Source organism: Epargyreus clarus, unplaced genomic scaffold (assembly GCF_041222505.1).
Source record: "Epargyreus clarus isolate Ecla_fem2 unplaced genomic scaffold, WU_Ecla_fem_2.2 ptg000007l, whole genome shotgun sequence".
Classification (NCBI taxonomy): Eukaryota; Metazoa; Arthropoda; class Insecta; order Lepidoptera; family Hesperiidae; genus Epargyreus; species Epargyreus clarus.
Window position 1 is genome coordinate 14,986,211 of NW_027332215.1, and position 20,050 is coordinate 15,006,260.

The 20,050-nt window shown below is 34.2% G+C and overlaps 1 protein-coding gene across 2 annotated transcripts in view; it reads right to left on the bottom strand.

Annotated features, from left to right (window-relative positions):
• The window catches only part of LOC140743504 (CUB and sushi domain-containing protein 3), a 51,156-nt gene extending 31,106 nt beyond the window's left edge, over nucleotides 1-20,050 (bottom strand). For both annotated transcript variants that reach the window (XM_073074825.1, XM_073074824.1), the window contains exons 1-2: nucleotides 19,874-20,050; nucleotides 8,219-8,407 (exon numbers count right to left, since the gene is read on the bottom strand). In XM_073074825.1, the coding sequence (XP_072930926.1) occupies nucleotides 8,219-8,407; nucleotides 19,874-19,916 (232 nt within the window). In that variant the 5' untranslated portion in view covers nucleotides 19,917-20,050. The remainder of the gene's footprint in view (nucleotides 1-8,218; nucleotides 8,408-19,873) is intronic.

Sequence of the window (20,050 nt, forward strand, 5' to 3'; positions counted from 1 at the left end):
CAGCTACTTAATTATTATTACTTAATAATTATTTACTTAATAATTATTTTAAACCGCACGTTTCATCGTAACCCGTAGTTTACAAACTGTTAAATCGTACCAATCTTACAAGGGAAATCAGTTGACGGGCGCATTTCGCCGATCCAAAAAAAATAGTATGAAATCGTTATTAATTAGTACAATGTGTCAAAAAAATAAGATTGTCAACTACTACTAATCAAAATATTAGTATAATTAAGTCGATTAGTATAATTTTCTGTTTCTTTAAAATAGGTTTTTGCTTCGTGGCCGGTTTTCTAATATCAATTTATTATTAATGGAATATCTATCGGCTTGGATATATATATATTTTTTTGTTAACGAGCCTCCCCTGGTGGCCGTCCTCGGCGCTGCGTAGAGGACTCCGAGATATCCAACGGAACGCAACCGGAGTCCTCTTAGCTCGGTGGCCCGTCGGGCTCCGCCCAGGTGAGCTTGACGCTCGCCACACTATCTGGTGTGCACGACGGTATGCTACCACACATACCACCGTCCTTCCCGGGGTCTCTGGCCGGGTGGTTTAAGCTTCCACTCTTGCCCTCCGCAACCCCGAAAGCGCCCTTTTTGTCGCCACTTACTACAGGCAGAGGATACCGTATCCCTATTCTGGTCCCGGAACTACAGGGACAAGGGCTTGGATACTATAATTATCTTTAAGCTATATCATCAAAAGCTGAAAGTAATTTCAACACAAAATGCTAATCGAGACCAATGTAGCGATTATCAAATCCACTATAGGTTTTGGCCAGTAAGGTGAAAAAAATACTGCTCACCTAATACAAAAAATATGCCTTCATTTTCATTGAATTAAATATCTTAAGAATTTACATGACACCGAATAAGAGAACTTGAATCATGTTAACATACAAGAATGGAGAAAAAAATCTAAGAATCATTCATTATACCGACTGGTCTCGTGCCGTTAGCTTGCTGGCCGCGGCGTCTAAATTTGCATGCAATTATCGACATATTATTATCGGTCGCATCACTAGAACTGCTACACTAGGGCGTGTGGCGAGAACCGTTATGAATGTGGCCATTTTTTATATTTATAATGTATTCGGGTTAGTCGACGGAGTTTGGGTAGATTTACAAATTATGCATAGAATTTACACAAATAAATTAAAAAGTTATTAAGATTTCTAAGTGATTTAACGTAATATATTTTCTTTGTATAAATGACTTATTACAATATAAACATTGCCCGAGCTTCGAAGTTACCGAGAAAGTTGCTAAAATAAGAACCACGTAGGCACGAATTATAGGTAAGTAGGTAGGTGCCTATAACATTTTAGTAGTTTATCAAAAACGACGCGAATATTGTTCAAATATGAGCGTAATCGATTGAAATTCTACAAAATTAATTTCATTTCAATTGTTTTCAACAATATATAGCATATTTTAAGCAATTGGTATAATTTCGACGCGGAACTTTTTTCATATGAAAATAAATAATGTGATGTCAAATGCGTTACGAAAGATGTATGGCAGTAGGACAAAGATAAAAGCTGCCGAATATGATCGAGATGGAAAGTACGCGCGCCGGAGCGGAACCGCCGGAAAACGTTCGCGACCAAAATTGCCTTATTATTTTTTATTTTATTCCGGCGTTACTTCTTATGAAGGAATTTTTAACTGATTTTGTTACAGAAAACTATAACTAACTATTTATCATAATACGTACCTCTATGTATACAATTATAAAAATATAATAAGTCTGACTATCGTATTAATTAAAACTACGACTTCGTTTGTAGGATAAAATTTAAATTAAGATTATAACAAACTTTTTACATAAAACATACAAAAAGCTTCAAAAACTTTAGGTTTAGTTAAAAAATATCCAAAATGGATAACCCTATTCGTGTTTTTCTATTGTATTGCGAGTATAATTAGTATTAGTATAATTTGTATTACGAGCAGTTACGAGGACACATACACAGCGGAATTCTTCACGTATTGAAGACCGATATTTAATATGGTTTGTAGAAAAGTAGTAAACAACACAACTAAAATAAGTAATTGCTTTACAAAAATAACTAACTAAGGCATAATAGGTATTCGTATAAATTGAATGTACTGACAAATTGTAGTTATTTTATTAACTTTGTATATCTAGTAGCGGCTACATTACCATTGGAATAAAGGCGAGACAATAGAATAGTGTGTCGTCGAAAGCTAACGTAAAGAGCAAGTTACTTAAAGCAAGAAAACAAAACGAGAAGTGACAAATCAAAGCGGAGTAATTAAGTAGACTCTTAATCCAAATTTGATGATTTACTTTTTGGCAATAAGTTTTTTTGGCATATCAGTCAAAATAATTGGCCAAGTGCTTACCACAGGCAGTAATAGATCGACACTTAAAATTCACAGAGTACGTATATCGCTATAACAACAAATACTAAAAATTAAAATAGCTTGAAAATAAATGGGGGACGATTTTAGCTTTATCTATTGACCCTAATACAACAACAATTACAAATACAATTACTTAAAAATAAAATATAATAAATATTTCGGTGTTACGGGACCCTCCGTGTGCGAGTCCGACTGTCACTGGCCAACTATTGGCCACTTGGACTCTATTTGGTTACTTGGTGTGTAGCTAAAGCTCATTGACGTGAACCGTTTGTAGTAAACAATCCGGTCGGCTTGCGCCCTCTAGCGGTAGGGCTGCTACTTTACATATTCTTGTAATGTAGAGCTTCGATATGTAGAGCGAGTATCCGTGTTTGCATCGAAATCTATTTGTACACTGTACAATGTAAAAGTACATTACATCCTACTATACATATCAATTTAATTACCTTTAGTGGGTTAATACATAGACATCCTAATATCTATAAAATGTCATTATTAATTTAAACAAATTAAAGCATTATGATATACTTAATTGTGGCAAACTCGTGTTTTTACATTTTATTTAAAGGAGCGAGTTAGAGAAGCAAATGTATAATAATATTTATAGTCTGTTTTCGAAATCTTAAAAACATCGACCGTGATTTTTATACCAGTATTTCATTGCAACGATTTGATGAGCGTATTTTATTTACTTTCAACTTTAAGTCAATCTCCTCTAATGTTTACGCAATATCGCTCAGTAAGTTTTGTCTTTGAAATGTCGGAACGGTACCATTAGAATCGTGTACCAGCCCTCAATGATATAATAACTGAAGATACGTTACTAACAGGCAAAACTTGAAACATAATTAAGCTATAATTGTAGTGTCTTGACTTAGTCGCTCTCGCGCGGCGTAATAATTGATACGTATTGTCACTGTACATACTAAACGTATTTATTTTAGTTTATAAGCCTCAAAATGCGAGGGCATTTATACATTTATGCGCAAAAAAACAAGCTTCAAGAAATCCTATATCACAAGTGTAAATGGCGAGAAATAATTATATTTTGTTTATTTTTAGTGTTTGGTCCGCCATGATTATATAACGGACAAGAAAGAGACAACATATTCCTTCTACAACTAAAGTGATAAAGACGTAAAATTTACATCAATGTTTACGTAGGAATGTCAAACACAGTACTTGTCTTTCTTACCATATTATTCCAATAGCTCTGTCCCTTAAAGAATATATGTGTATATGTAGTAAAATGTGAGTAAAATGAAAAAAATGCACGTGTACTGTCAATGCGCTCGCGTTTCGTTCTCTTTTTGAGTTATTAAGTAGGCATGTAACTTATCTATAGTTTTTTTTTATATCATTGGCAGCCCTGCGCTTAACGGCCGCGTCGTAAGTGTGCCACTTGCCGGTACCGGTGCGGTGACGCCGCGCCCTCGCAGTGTCATCGACTCTTGATATCATCTCGCTTCCGATTACAAACATTATAATACACGCTCCGAACACTATCTCCGTAACATCCTTTAACGTTAAGTGCGTATCAAGAATTTTAGATGCCACTTAGAATACTTGATTTTTATCGCTCTACCGAAAATAAATATTTTATAATTACTCAATGTTGTGGTTTTGTGTATGAATCCGATCATCTCATCACGATCATCTCATCTTAACACGATATTGTTTATTTGTTTAATAATTTTCCACATCTATATCTATCTATTCTATACCCATATAATGATAAGAATGTACCTACGTTTCGCGTTTCTGTACATCGGATATATTTGCAATAAAGTAGTTTGGAAAATTGAGAATAAGTACTTTATTATAATTTTTGCCTGATTGTCTTTATGTTCGAAATTGCATCATACCAAAACTACTAAATTGAATTCAATTGATACAATATATTTGTAGTTCATATCTTGATTTAACATTTAGTATTTATTTCATTCAATTCGATCTACGCTATTTAAAAGTTGTTTCACTTCATAGTCAACAAAATATTTTTCTTCTATGGCAGACGTGTATGCAGAGCGGAGAATTTCAGTTTACCGATATTTTCTATGAGCTTGATAGATGCCATTATACATATAAATGACGTTATTATTTCAATCTAGGCGAGCGAAGTGGCAGGCATAGCTTGTAAATATTGTTTCAGAAATTGAAATAACATTTGTTAAACAATCTAAAAGATACATAATGTGTTTTAATCCATTGAAGGGCTAATTTGGTACACGGAATTTAATAATCCATCAGGAATCCTTTTACGAGATGATAAAAGTATGTTCATTCACTGGCCGGTATTACGAGAGGCATCATAACCGCGTCTCGCACGTCGCGGCAACTGCACGAAAACGTCGCTTCTGCTGACCCACTTTTACTTTCTTCGTCGAGAAATCACTTCACATGAGTCGTGAATGGAGTCGAAAAAGCGGAAGACTCATTGTAGATCACTCCCACGGCTCTCTCCGCGCGGAAAGTTGTGCTTAGACTTATGCCCTTTCTTGCTATTGCGTCGTTTTCTATTAATTCAGATCTCAATGTCACAGCTGATGACTCAACGTTGAAGAGTACTGTAATTCTCGTGACATAAAGCTTTGAAGCAGCGTAAATGTGTGAATAGCGGTTGTGCATGAATACAGCTTGATTATCCTTTATTGATATGTCACTTTATTGTTATTGTTCTAAAATTTAAAAATAAATAATGCAATTCAAGTTAAGAGCTCACGAAACTGCGATTATTAAATTATTTCTAAAATACCTACATCAAAGAGATATTTTCGAAGGGCACATGCAATCGGTGCCCCTTGGTTCCGAGAAGTTCTTCTTGGGAAACCAATAACGATGTATTGTTATGACTTGCTGGAATCGGTACACTTTAGTAAAACAAAACGAAGACACCTATGGTTCTGTCAAACTAATATTTTCTAATTAATTATTCGTTATTTATGATTTATCAACATCAAAACTTTTGTTTAACGAAAATTTTCATAATTGTACTTCTATGTACTTACGAACTTAGGGCACTTTACTAAACCCTTAACCCGATTTATTTTATATCTCATTTTCAAATAAAGGAATATGCGCCTTATGACTGTGATATATCGCTTGATTAAATTTAACGAACCGTTCAGTATACATGAAGCGTATCCGATTATCTACACACATCATTGATGATATAATTCCCTTTAGTAAACGACAATTACGTAATTTAAAATTTAATAATAGTTCAATGTTTACAATTATATACATTTATTGTAACTGATTTTTAACAGCATGGCAGCACGGCAGTACGTTGGAAAATTTTTAACTGTACCAACTATGCGCTGCGCCTCTGATCTTCAAAATTCCATTTAGTGGACCTCTAGTCGAAAGACGCTAGAAGCGACTAATGCCTGTAATACATAAAAAATATGGTCAAGAATACCGGTCTGGATCGTACCAGTCCGGAATAAAGTCACTGAAAGACGAGGAAAGAAAAAAGGATCTCCTATTTGAATTGTGTTACATCGCTTATACCAAGGCATAGTTCCGATGTCCTAAACATCTCCTATAAAATCTAAAGTGAATCTGCTACAATTCCGACGCTAAATACGCTATCTACGTCGCTAGTCGCTCGTGACACGCGCCCGCGTGGAAGTAACGGTACTTATTGTCGAGCGCTGTATCGCCTGTACTATTATTTAATTATTCTGTTATTACAATATCACGTTGTAGCAGGTGGCCAGTACAGGTGGCTTTGTGCTCGCGATTAAGTAGGGCATAAATCAAATTTATAGGAACCATCGTGCCAACGACCGTGACTGCGATTGATTGATACGACTTAGCGTTTTATTCATTGTTATGATGTACCATTTGAATATAATGACGATAGATTTTAATAGACAAGTAAAATATGCTGAGTTATTAGTATACACTTTTACGTTTAATGAATTTATTTATTTTACTAGCTGACCCAGCAAACGTTGTATTGCCATATAGATAAAAAAATCTTAAGGGTGAACAACCCTTATCACTTAGGGGGATGAAAAATAGATGTTGGCCGATTCTCATAGATACCGGATAAGCACAAAAAATTTCATCAAAATCGGTCAAGCCGTTTCGGAGGAGTATGCCAACGAAAACTGTGACACAAGAATTTTATATATTAGATTTTATATGGTACAAAACCAATTACATTAAATTAAAGATAACTTAGCCATACAACTCGCTCACATTATCTCATGCACACTGACAATAATTTCGTCCATTCATTCGCAAACCAATATATTAAGTATACATGATTTACAATATATTTATTGTAAATCATTATAATAATTTTAATTTTTAATATTTACATGATATTTTTGTAAGAAAGTTATTTATATTCTATATAAAATGATTTTGCGAAAAAATTACAAAAGCTCGTACATATTTTAATAGCAGCTACCGTTGCAATACGTTAACACGATATCACTATAATATTCTAATAAAAAATATCCATTACAATTATAATACTGCTAATGCTGGGCTTGAAATAAACCTAGATGACACATTCAAAGAGAAATCCGGTGTTTTCGTATTCATTGAGATTAAAATGGAAAAGTCCTTGCTTGGCTTGTAGATTATGGAGCTCGTGGTTAAGGGGTCTGTGGGTCAACATGACAGTACAACTTACTCATACACGTATTGAATATAAAATTTATCTACGCTTGAATCTCGAGACAAATGACCGCTATGATTACAGTGATAGGATTACAAATCAAGTTACTTTAAGCTTATTTTATTAATGCGAACATTTTCGTGAAGACAAATAAATTAATTTAAGATTTCATTAGTGTATTTATGATCAACAATAAGAAATTATTATAGTTAATAACAATAATTATAACGAAGTATTGTACTAAATCATTATTAATGCCCCTTTTATTTATCACTTATCATAAGGTAATGCCTTGGTATAACGGTGTATGGTAATATTTTCTGCACACGCATGGATTGAAAAAGTGTGTGAATTGAATGATTACACTGATAGGATTGCAAATCAAGTAACTTAAAGATTTTTTTTTAAATACTTAAATAAATTTAAGATCTCATTAGGGTATTTATGAACGATGATTAGAAATAATTATAATTAATAATAATAAAACAACGAAGAATTTTACTAAATCATTATGTTTCTCTTATTGTTCGTTCATTATCTACCTATATAACGGTGTACTGCAATTATTTTCAGCACGCGCACGGCTTGAAAAAGTGTATGAGTTGAATGTATGGTATAGAGAACTTTGTAATTCTTTGTTAGTTACAACTTTTAGTAAAACTTACTTTACACCTTTGTAGCACGTTAATTCACGTGTATGTTTAAGACAAGCTACGAATGGCAAAATTACGAATATTCATATAGCATAATAGGTTTTCATAATAAATAATATACTTATGTAACATGTATTCGATTTTTAAATAAACATTAAACGTCAACTTAATTACACTGTCAATACTTGAATAATATAATTTAAAATTTAATTCTTATTGAATGTCTTAACAATTAATATTACTTAATTGTCACGCTCTCATGATTTATAGAATAAACGAATGTATAAACCAATTAGCAAATGCCTTAATGGTAAAAGAAAATATCGTGAAGAAACCTTGCCTGAGGGTTTTATAAAAAAGTTCTGTAATATAATGATGAAAATATATGTTAAGTCTATCAAATCGTTCTGGGCAAGTATGATGGACTATTGTTTAAACCCTTCCCTCTTTCAAAGGAGACCAATGCCCAGCATGGCTCAAAAAGGATAAATATGACGATGTTGGCATCGATATTAACGATCCTACTTACCGCAGAAAGGTATTCCGTCTGGCACCCAACGTCCGTTGTGACCGCAGATGCGTCTCGAAGGTCCGAGCAGCTCGAAGCCCCTCTCGCAGTAGTACGTGACCACGGTGCCTTCGGATAATTTCTCGTCGGAGAAGACCACTTCGGAGTGCGCTGGTGCACCCGGAAAACCACACGTTGCCGCTGCATACCCTGCCACAAAAATTGTATGTTTAAACAAATGAATGCACATTTTAACGTAAACTTGAAGCGCGTAGCCTCAGATGTACAAAGTTAGGCAACGTCGTGTGCAATCACCAATCCGATGGGTGATCGTTATTGCCTAAATTTTATGCACGTTTCCGTGCTTTAGAGGACAAGTAAAGCAATCGGTCCGGACTGTTTGCATTGGCGTTTGAAACAATCTGAAACAATTGGCTACTCAGCGATACCTGTATATTTTAAAAATACTATATAATACTATACTATATACTAATATAAAATAGCAAAATTAAATTAAATTATAAACCACATACATTATAAGTACATTAACTGACCCGGCAAACGTTGTGTTGCCATATAATTAAAAAAATGTTAAGGGTGAACAACCCTTATCACTTAGGGGTATGAAAAATAGATAGTAGCCGATTCTCAGACCTACTGATTATGCATATAAAATTTGGTGAAAATCGGTAAAGCCGTTTCGAGGAGTACGGTAACTAACATTGTGACACGAGAATTGGCTACTTGACACTTTTTGGGAAACTGTTTTAATGAATTCATATACGTATTATATATGCCTTTCATTGATCATTTTTTCGAAAAAGGGCTATTTATTAATAAAAAACATATTTTTATTACGGTAAACGGAACGTTACGCCAAAACAGGCGGTCAAGTGTCATTTCGTAGCGTGACGTCAACACATTGAAAATATAGAAATAAACTTCGACGTTACACATACTTCAGGTTTCGATGTGATCGACAGGTTTCGATGTAGTGACGTCACATGACATTTGAGGCAGCACTGTCGCCGTTTTGGGATTTAAAATCCACAGATAAATAATCGAAAATTTCTTTTTAAAAATTAAAATACTTAGAACATATTAAAAAATAAACGAAATACTGCATAATTTATGTTTACTTATAAGCTATCATATCCAACATATTTCATATTTTATTGTTATAACTGTCAAGTACCCAATTTTATATATAAGAAGATATACAAATATCTGTGAATGAAACACTAGAACTGGGTATTATAACATAGTTATGAGAATACTACAGGTCTGTGGTGATGAATTATATTGACAGATGTCAATTGGGTACTTATAATATCAGTTGAAGACCATCAGTTACTATTATAAATGAACGTAGTGGAGATTCGTAAGTTCCTATATAAGTGTTGGTGTTTACATCAATGTCGAAATATAACGCTAAAATGAAATGGAGTGACAATTTCAAGCGTATTGGGGAGAGCGCGATGTTTGCCACAGGAGATTCTCGGGTGCCTCTCCTGGCGCTCCGCTTGGCTTCGCTTGTGATCATGGTGGCCTTACTGACGATGCATCTGCGATCCTTGCGTGTGTTCCGCTGGGAACACTCAGTGACCGGAGGTGTCGTTGTGACATATTTTGTAGCTACATTGGGGCTGACAATGTGTGCTGGCACGCAGCGTTGTGGGGCTCCAGCATTTCAGGTTATATTTTATATATATATATATTTCTTATATTTTAGTATTAATACGTGAGTTAAAATCTTAAAAGTAAATATTTCAATTAGGGTATACATGACATGTATATTCAACATATAAACATTTTTTTACAGTTTTCTTATATGTAAATATGTGTATCTAAGTATTAATGGTGTTACATCGCTACTAATATACTTATATACTTAATTTTTGTATGAAAAGATTCAATGTGGTATGATATCTATTTGTTATGGAAAGATTGATATATATTTATGTCTTGTAGGCCTACTTGAGTGGCACTGGAGCAGCACTGATGGCGTTGAATGCGGCTGCAATATGGCGACGGTGGAAGCGAGCGGGGGAGCTTACGCGAGTGGTGGCTGAGCTGCTGGCCGCGCTCGGAGTTCAACTCCGGAGACAAGTCCGAATTAAAATACTACTCAGCGTTGCCGCTTCGATCACCATGCTTATAGATTTTATTTTCTACCCTGTCCTGCTACAACAACCTTCGACATCCACCAAATCATTGGCAGTCCACCGTTCTAATCAAGATATTATTAATAGCAATATTGAAAGCTTTGATATAATATGACTCGATCAGTGTTTCTAAGAACAGCTTTAAAAGAATTAGAGTTTTAAACTTGTTTTTATTTTCGCTTTTCTCAGTTTTCCTCTTGTGGAACATGAGCTGATGAGTCTCAGCGAAAACGTGCAAAACACGAGTTCGTATGAATATTAACTGTATATAAATTTCGTGACTCAGGATTTCTAACGGTAGGAAATAAGATTCTACGTATTTAGACGACCAAGCTTTACCTCTGACGTACTAACTTGTGAGTTCGTGTATTAATATATACCTATAATTATGTATTCTCGACGCCCTTTATTGACTACTTATTATTAGGTAGAAGTTTTTTACACAAAAATCGTGACTGAAGGAAGAATTGCATGACGAAGTATTTAACGCATCATCGCTACTCAGATCGCCGTGAAACGTTCAACTTCCAAATCGAAATGATCTATGACCAAAACGACCGTAGCCGCCGGCGTAGGCGAAAGCGCGGATAGAAGTAATCGCACGCCTCTGGTTGGTTAGCGATAATTTTACAGCTACGAATGCTACTAAATATTAAAATGATTTGATTTTGAATGAGTATAGCGGTGATAGCCTAGTGATTAGTCTCTCAATCGCGGGCTCTGAGATCCGTGGATATTTTTAACTCATGTGCGTATTAAAAAATCATTATCACTTATAAAAGGAGAGTAATACTTTAAAAAAGTCTACCAAATCACACTTGGCCAGCGCGGTGGATGCTATGACCTAAACCCCTGCTAAACATGTTCTTGGAGAGCCATGAACATGTTTAGTACGGATACTCCTGTAATTATGGTTAACGATGATTTCATTATAATATTTTTACCAACACATATTTAGGTACGTATTGTAGCAAACGTAAATGAACTTACAGGAATAACTCGCAGTAATGAACAAAATTTACGAAAATGTATTGACGTTTATGTGGCTTATAAGTGATTCTCACATCAGTTTGGGAGTTATCGACATAAGTGACCTTTGCTTAACAGTAGAACATTAAAAAAATGTAGCTATATAAGTAATAGTACAAATTTAGATCTTGACACGAATTGAAACCGAGTAATCGAACCCTCCTTTCAGATAATCGAGGTCCAAAACGTCCACAACTGTGGGTTTTAAGGTTTTGTATTTCTTTTATTCATTGCAAACAAAACATTGATGTTGAATGACTGTGGAAATAGACACGGCGGCAACAACAATGAGAATAGTTTGAAGTCATGGTGTCATGACAGTTTGAGGCAGGCAGTAAGTGTATTACTATATAACAGTGACCGTTGACCCTGCGTCAGGCGAGTGAAAGTTATAACAATAAGCACACGTGACTAAGCAACCTTATCACTGTACACAAAATTTATTAAGCGCACATTAATATTAGAAAAGATTGGTCGATGAAAACTAAACTATGAGATTGATTAAGATTGTACATCTAGAGCCGGTCCTAGACTGTCTGGGTAGATCAAAATTGTTTTTCAGTGTCCTTTGGTCGCTCTCACTCGAAGGACTTTTTTCAGACACATTATTGGGATTTTTTTTCACCAACACAAGGACGCATTTTGCATTTGGACATCCAGCTGACATTTTGGCCAGCTGATTCTTAAAGCGACAGACTCTACATAACCTAGGGTCGGCGCTGTAATTACATTGCTAGTAAATGTAGAGAGCATTAGATAAAAATATGGATTATAAACATTTCCATGGACACATGCTGTATTGTCTTAAAAGGTTAATTGAAAAGATAATACTTAAAGTAAACAAAAGGCTATTAAAAAAGAGGGAATCAGAATTCACAAACTAAAAAACATTAGTTACATTACAAAATTCTTACAAACAAAATTGCGTGGGGAACTTAATAACATGAACTTAAGCTATATACCTATAGTTTTTGGAACATTGACACGGCTATTGCTCATAATAGCACTTATTGAAGGTGATGAAAATGATATGAAATCGACACAAAATAGCGCCATAATGACTGCACTTAGTTGCAGCCGTTTCGTGGTAAACAGAGAGGGGCGATTACTTAGACTAAGAAAGCGTGGTGACCTCGACAATGGTGCGGTCCTCATTTCGCGAGAACATAACTACAAACTTAATTTTACCGCCACTGATTTCAATTTTCTAACTTCAGCTCTAGTAACATAAGGAGAAGCGCACGTTTGCGACGCAGCGCCTACGCAGCAAAGCTCGGTCAAGGTGTTTCCTCACCATGCCGCGAAGATAGTCGGAAGTGAAATATTTCACGCCACTCCTTCCTATCGTAACGAAGTTTATGAACATAATATTCAGCATACTCCACAACGCTGGTTTCATACACAATACATTTTACCTTAATTTTATCCATTCATAACTTTAAAAATCTTATATTTTTGATTAATTTTATTAACGATGAAAAAAGACTATCTGGCATGAAATAAAAATCAAAAACTTTCTTTAAAAAACATCACTAAATAACTTTCTAGCCCCGGGGCAAAGTATGGTGTTGTAAGGTTTAAGTACAGCCGGCCCGTAATGGAAACGTATAGTAGGTCATTCTTTACGTGTCTTTCTTATCAATGATGAGTAATTATAGGTATCCACTTTAGATATTAAAATATACGGAAAATGAGTGTCAATAATATAATATTTTATGTTTAATTTTAAATTGCTGTTCTCTATACATTTTAAACTATTTTACGAAAAGGTCATTATTTTGAAATTCAGCTATTAATATATATTTAATATGATTTATTTGTTCTTCATTTTAAACTAATATGGAACTTTGCCTGAATTTTATAATAGTCACTTCGAAGACGCTTTTGATATACATAGATTTTTTGTTTATGCGCGCTCCTACAGAAACTTTTTTGAAAAATAGTTGTAAATATAACTTAGTTTTATAATAAAATATCTTACGCTTTTAATCAGACGATCAAATTCCTGTTATAATATATGTGTATCGTGCACTCGTACAACGGTGTTAACAAGTGTGACGGTCAGCCGGGTCAAACACTGACCTCCTTATGTTACTTGGATTTGGATTAATTTACATAAGAAAACTAGATCCAAGAAACGAATGACTGAGATAAAATATTCTAGATTATGTCCGTGACAATCTAAAGATATGTTTTTGGATACATTAATATGAATACATTAAATATAATCCCATTAAGTACCTAATGGTACAAAGCTTACCTATTTTGGGATGTAACCATTTTATTCATTTAAATAAAGATTTTAAAATAGCCATGAATGCTTTCGATCATAATTATTCATGTAGGTAAATGAAGAACATTAGAATATTATTAACGCGAGGTTCGCGCATTTTCGTCCTCAATTACCTGCCATCGGGGTGAAATTTAGAATGACGCGTTTAAACATTTATTGACGCGTTTATACCTCTCATAAGGTTTAACCCATTTAATATTTGCTAGACGAATAGCGGCTCTGCGATCTCTGCGGTTAAGCCTACAAGGCGCAGTGCACACGTTTTTGCGTCATCGAGAAAGCGCTTTCACGGATCACGTCGACTCACCGGCGGCGTTGCGTCAGTTTCGCATCTGCTGATTCAATCAGACATTACTTACTTATAGTGGCTCATGAAAGTCCACAGAACTGTTACAATATCCGCAATTAATCTCGCGGTCCGTATATTATAGTACTTTGAGGATATTTTATGTAAAATAGAAAGAAATGCCGGAAAATCGTTGTTTACGGGTCTCTCATTCGTAGTTCAGTTAGAGATGCTACGGTCAGATTGTGGAAACCGTTTATTGTTTCCGTTTTCACGATTGTAAGTAGTTATCTCTTTATGTCCACTTATTAAAATAGTGTGCATATTAGTGAGCGTTAATGTTACCGTTTAGTATGTAGTAAAAAGATACCATTAAGAGTTTTAATGTGCTAGTCTGCTCTTAAATTTGCAGTCAAGCCAATACTTAAGATTACCATATTATCATTTCATTAGAGAATTTAAATAAAATTTATGTAAATCTTGTGTTCTATATCTGGGAAATACCTAGCAATAGCGGCGATGTTGACTAGGTAGCACGACCACATTCTTGTACCGTTACAACGTCCAATACGCAGTTAGTTTACGCATAATCAGGTCGCCGACCAACTCACTGGGCGATGTAAATTGTGGTATGCGACAGGTACGGTTGAACAATCACTTTGAATGTCAAGTTCCATTAGACCAGCTTACCGAGTACTTGCTAATAGTCGATGCAATTACAGGATTGTAGAATTCTAAGTTACATATTGCTATGCATAGCATTTTCATACAATCTAAGATAGAAATTGCCTCATTTTCAGAAACTTATTTTTTTTACGTTGATAGACATTTTATAATCATTAGTTCAATTTAAACAATTGGTATTCCATATTTAATTGTTTCTGTTAAAGCGATTTTTCATTAACTACAACTTAATAGATACAATACAAATATGATTCGTATTACATTTTAGGTAAAACCTACCAAAAATACCGTACATTTAGACAATTAACGGTTGGAGCAAAAATATAATTCTAGTATTACAAAATCTTGAATAACTTCTCTTAATTAGCGTTGGTCGGCGAATTAAGAAGCACTTTCTCCGCGAACCTGGACGAATTTTACTTTTACCAATCAAACTTAGTACTGTTGTTTGTTTCTCAATTTCATCGGTAACAATATTATTACATTACAAATAATTATAGGGTTAACAGGCTTATAACAAAATTTAAACAAGGTAATCATCATGTAATGAAATTTAATTATGTTGAACATAAGATTTATATCATCATCATATTCTATTACTTGAATAAATATTTAAATACTTAAATCCAAACATATTTCATATAAAATACCTATGTTGCTCGTGGATATGTAGCTTACTAATGGTGAAAGAATTTTTAACAACAATTTTTGTTACAACTAAACAAACAAACAGAGTTTTCCTCTTTATAATATTAGTGTAGATATGTTGATACCGGATGTCATCTTGACTTTTGCAGTTTGTTTTGCCGTCTTACGAATTTTCGATCAGGACACGTGATCCTGACGTGATTTTAACATTTTTTACTTATCACAAAAAGTCTACAACGTCGCTAAAGAAGATTTCACTTCAAACATCGTCGATAAAAATACAATGAATGTTGCTAGCGTAAGTTACTTTGTAACTTATGATACGAAACATGAAACAGGGGCGTTACATGATATTGAGTCGACAAACGGTTACATTGTCAATGACCCAAAAACAAAACTGAAGCAACTTCCCTTAGAAATCAGCGACGGCGTGAACGGCCTCTACGATGTTAAGAAATGAATGCAACCTGATTGTTTCATATAGATACATACCCAATTTGCAACTTGATATAATCAGTAATGTACAAGTAGTGAATAGTGTTACGTCATAAGGTCATACTATTTGGACGATCTATAAAACATCGAACGTTTACATTAAAGTTTATGTTACTCTATAGTAGAGACGCCATGTTAATTATTTTCAATTTATTGTTTATTAGTATTTTGTAATCGAAGTAATTTATTATTTTTAGTAGATTTTGACTTGGACACAACCTAATGTCTTAATTGTAACGTCTTCGTGTACATACTTATCAACAATCCTCATTCTATATAATACCTAATTAATATTAGTATTGTAGGTTTAAAGTATTAAACTAAGAATTTAATATTAAGTCTATCTTTTTACTACTTCTTTTTACTTTTTACTTCTTTTTACACTTTCCTTACTACATCTTTTTTACTTCAGGTATGTTAAGTTAGCCTCTGGGTAAGTAATTGATTTATTAAAAAACATAAAGTTGTACCGTAAACACTTGCAAAGAGCTAAGACAATCGCGTACCTTAACGACAACAGAAAAAGTTAACTACGTGCAGTTAATAAATAGTAAACGGTATGTAGTTGCCACAAGCAGAGCAAATAAATGGTGTTTGAAATAGAAAAAAATGTATAATGCGTTGATGTAGTTGCCTTTAAATATCGATAGCATGGTATTCCACATTATATCAAAGAGATGCCACTAATCCAAGATGACTAACGGTTATCGGTTAATAACGTTTTCTTACACGTTAGTGGTAAAAAGTTATTAACTAAGCTAGCTAAATACCAGCTGTGGGACAATTTTATTCATTGTTAATATAAACGGAATGAAAAAATACTGAGGAGTTATAAATGCTAATTTACGTACTTATAATCCCTAAATTAATTAATCAAAGATAATCTGTTGTTTGATAACATAGATTAGTAAAGATACTTCGCCGCCTTGAAATTGAATGAAGCCACAAACGGCTTATTTTAGTAAGTTCTTTTTTTGAATCCTTGACAAATAAAAACATTTTTAGAGAAAATTTACGAATAAATAACTAATTTACGTAATAATTACGTAATTTACGTAATAAATAAATTATTATTTCAAATATTTTAGGGTCATTTTAGCACGGAGACGTGGCAAAACCTTTTTACGCAACTATTTCAATTCTCAAAACTGGGTACATTTTATTGTTAGGAGTGAGTAATCTTTACTAATCTATGTTTGATAAACGCAATTACAAATGAAATCAAATAATATGAAAAATGGATCGAAAGGCAAGACGTCAAGGTCATTATTAAAAAAAAGAAAGACACAAAGAATGAAAATAGCGAGCGAAAATAATTTAGCGGGTTTATTGGCAAGTAGTGCCAAGTGTTGACCTGGGCTGCGTGACAAAATGCAACCTCGTAGTGAAACAAACTTTCACTGAATGACTTAATTAATTTTTTTTTTGTAAAAAAGTCCCTTGCCTCCAAATAGGCGTGTGAAATGGAAAACTTAAGTGTTTTTTATTATTTTACGAATAAAACCATAGATTAGTAAAGATTACTCACTCTTAACAAGAAAATGTACCCAGTTTTGAGAATTGAAATAGTTGCGTAAAATAGTTTTGCCACGTCTCCGTACTCAAATGTCCTAAAATATTTGAAATAATTATTTATTTATTATGTAAATTACGCAGTATTAGTTATTTATTCGCAAATTTTCTCTACAATGTTTTTATTTGTCAAGAATTCAAAAAAAGAACTTACTAATAAGCCGTTTGTGGCTTCATTCAATTTCAAGGCGGCGAAGTATCTTTACCAATCTATGAATAAAACCGTTATTTATTCACAAAGTAGTTAGTATGCGTATTAATAATACATTAAAAATAACGTTTAATGTTTTACTTTTTAATGTAAACGTGTGCATATATATGAATATCCAAACGTATTTCACTGATGTTTTTTGAGGTCATCAGTTACTTTTATAAAATAAAAACTAAGTATCTCATTTATAGGTAGGTGCTTAACTTTTTTCAAATACAATAAGCTTTATGCACATTCCTACCGGCATTAGAGTTTTTGTTCACATTAGCGCCTGGAAGACGTTCGGGCCTCGGGCGACCATGTTTTTGTAGCCTGCGCTAGGAACACATTCTTTGAACCCCTACACACTACAGTGATGACCGCAACGCCCTTTGTAAAATGTTTTTAAGTTCAATGATCAAACTTTTTCTATTTGATATAATACATGAACCAAATTACGCCATATTTTACAAGCTTTTATTTAGTCAGTAATTTCTTTGCAAGCATATTGGCCTAAGCCAAATGAACCAAGTAGTACATAGTTGAATCTCTATTATTAAATGCCGTTTTACCACTGTAAGACATACTTATACTTGAATTTTAAATAACGAAATAATTTGTCACATCAGGTTTAAGGTATTTGGTGGTGAGTTGGTGACTCACTCCGGATGTCGGGGAAATTGAAGACTTCCGGTAAACACGAGGGGGGCCACAGCTGTCACTCTTTAACGTAGGTAATCCTCAAAAACACCGTTACTAAAAGTACAAGTAATTTGTTGATACAGAAGTGACATTATTTTAAAATGTTTATTAGATAAATATTACAAATGATTCAAGAGTAACTGAGTACCGAGTTAAATACTCTTATTATTATATCGACGAAACTGTTTAAAAAACTTAATGCATAAGCAAGCTAACAGAGGAGGAGGTGTTAAGCCGGTATTAAACTTAATGTAACTAATATTTGCTTAGTGTTTGTTAGTGTTTTTTTTTTAATTCTAGTAGAGCCGACGCAACGCTGTAACGTTATAACAACCGGCTTGTTTCAAGTGCAAGAGTAACGTCCGCGCCGTCAATCGTCCGGGCAGCGCTCGCACGCGTCACGCGTCACACGCGCTGCCCAAGTTTTTTAACGGTTTCCAACAAGTGTTAAGGTATAAGCTTATAGCAATAAACAAGCTAGGTATTTATGTTCTGGTAAAATCTTGCAAGTTAATTCCTTCCTGCTATTCCATTGAATTTAATTTTAGCGTGAAGATGTAGATCACTGAGGCCTACCAGAAATGGCACGACTTTCAGCAATAAAGAAAACGACGAAGAAAAAAGAGGTAGATAAGATGACAATGCAATTTTATTATGATTTACAGCTAGTGTGATGATGTAGCCGGAAGATTGTCGGAACTGCTGTTATAAAATAATGTAAGCCTATCGAGTTTAAGTTCGTTTCATTCGTTTTGACAAGTTCCTAGATGATATCCAGGGTCTGATGTTAAAGTCGGAACGTGGCGATGGGATCTTTGTAATTAATAAAACGTTACCCTGTCGAGCTTGGGTTCGTTTTGTTTTGCTAAGTTATGTCCAGGACCTGATAATGGTGCTGGAAGGTGGGCATGGTGACTATATAATTTAGCGACATAAACTCATGTGTGAGGCAGGAGCCACGATATAACGGGTAGAAACGTCCATTGTCATTGGATTAGACGATACTATGTGTGTTTTAAGTAATGTGTGTTTCTATGAGGTGTCTAAGAGGAATGTGTCAGTAAACTAGGTCTAACAGAAATGTCTTGATATATCATCCAAGTCGTCATGACAACTTGGATGATGGTGTGTGTAGCATTTGGAAAGCTGTGGTAATCACAGCTTATAAGACTAAATGTTTAGGTACTTTGAAAGATAACATTATAATAACCCTTGACCTATTTTATATTCAGATGAAATAACTTTTATATTAATTCACCTTATAGAGACGATATTCATAGGAATGATAAATATATTAAACCTGATTAGTCCTTTTAACTAGGTAACTATGTGTTTCACTCAAATTTGTTACAGAGTCAGCAAATGTGCTGATAGCATCTTATTGAGGAAGAAAGTTCATATAATTGAATTAATGTTTATGTGTAAATAAAATTATGTTATATATAACACGTGCAGACAAATCAACATCAATAGGAAAGACTTAAAACATAACCTTTGAAGAGAAATCTTGGCAAATCGACAGAAGATCAATACGAAAGTGGTACATCTTCTGCGAGCGAGACCATTTCACCTACTTTTACTTAAAATCATATTACAAGTGTCAGACACCAACCTTGCAGCAGAGCGAAGATGACACTCAAATATATCACATCCATAGTAATGTTTACACAAAACGTTTCGTTACGACACTCGCGGCGGTTTTCTTTGAGTGATCGCGGTCATGGCGCGTGGTGCACAAGTGACGGTCGATAATCGACTGAGCCGGTGGCGCTGCGACAGGTGCGCGGGC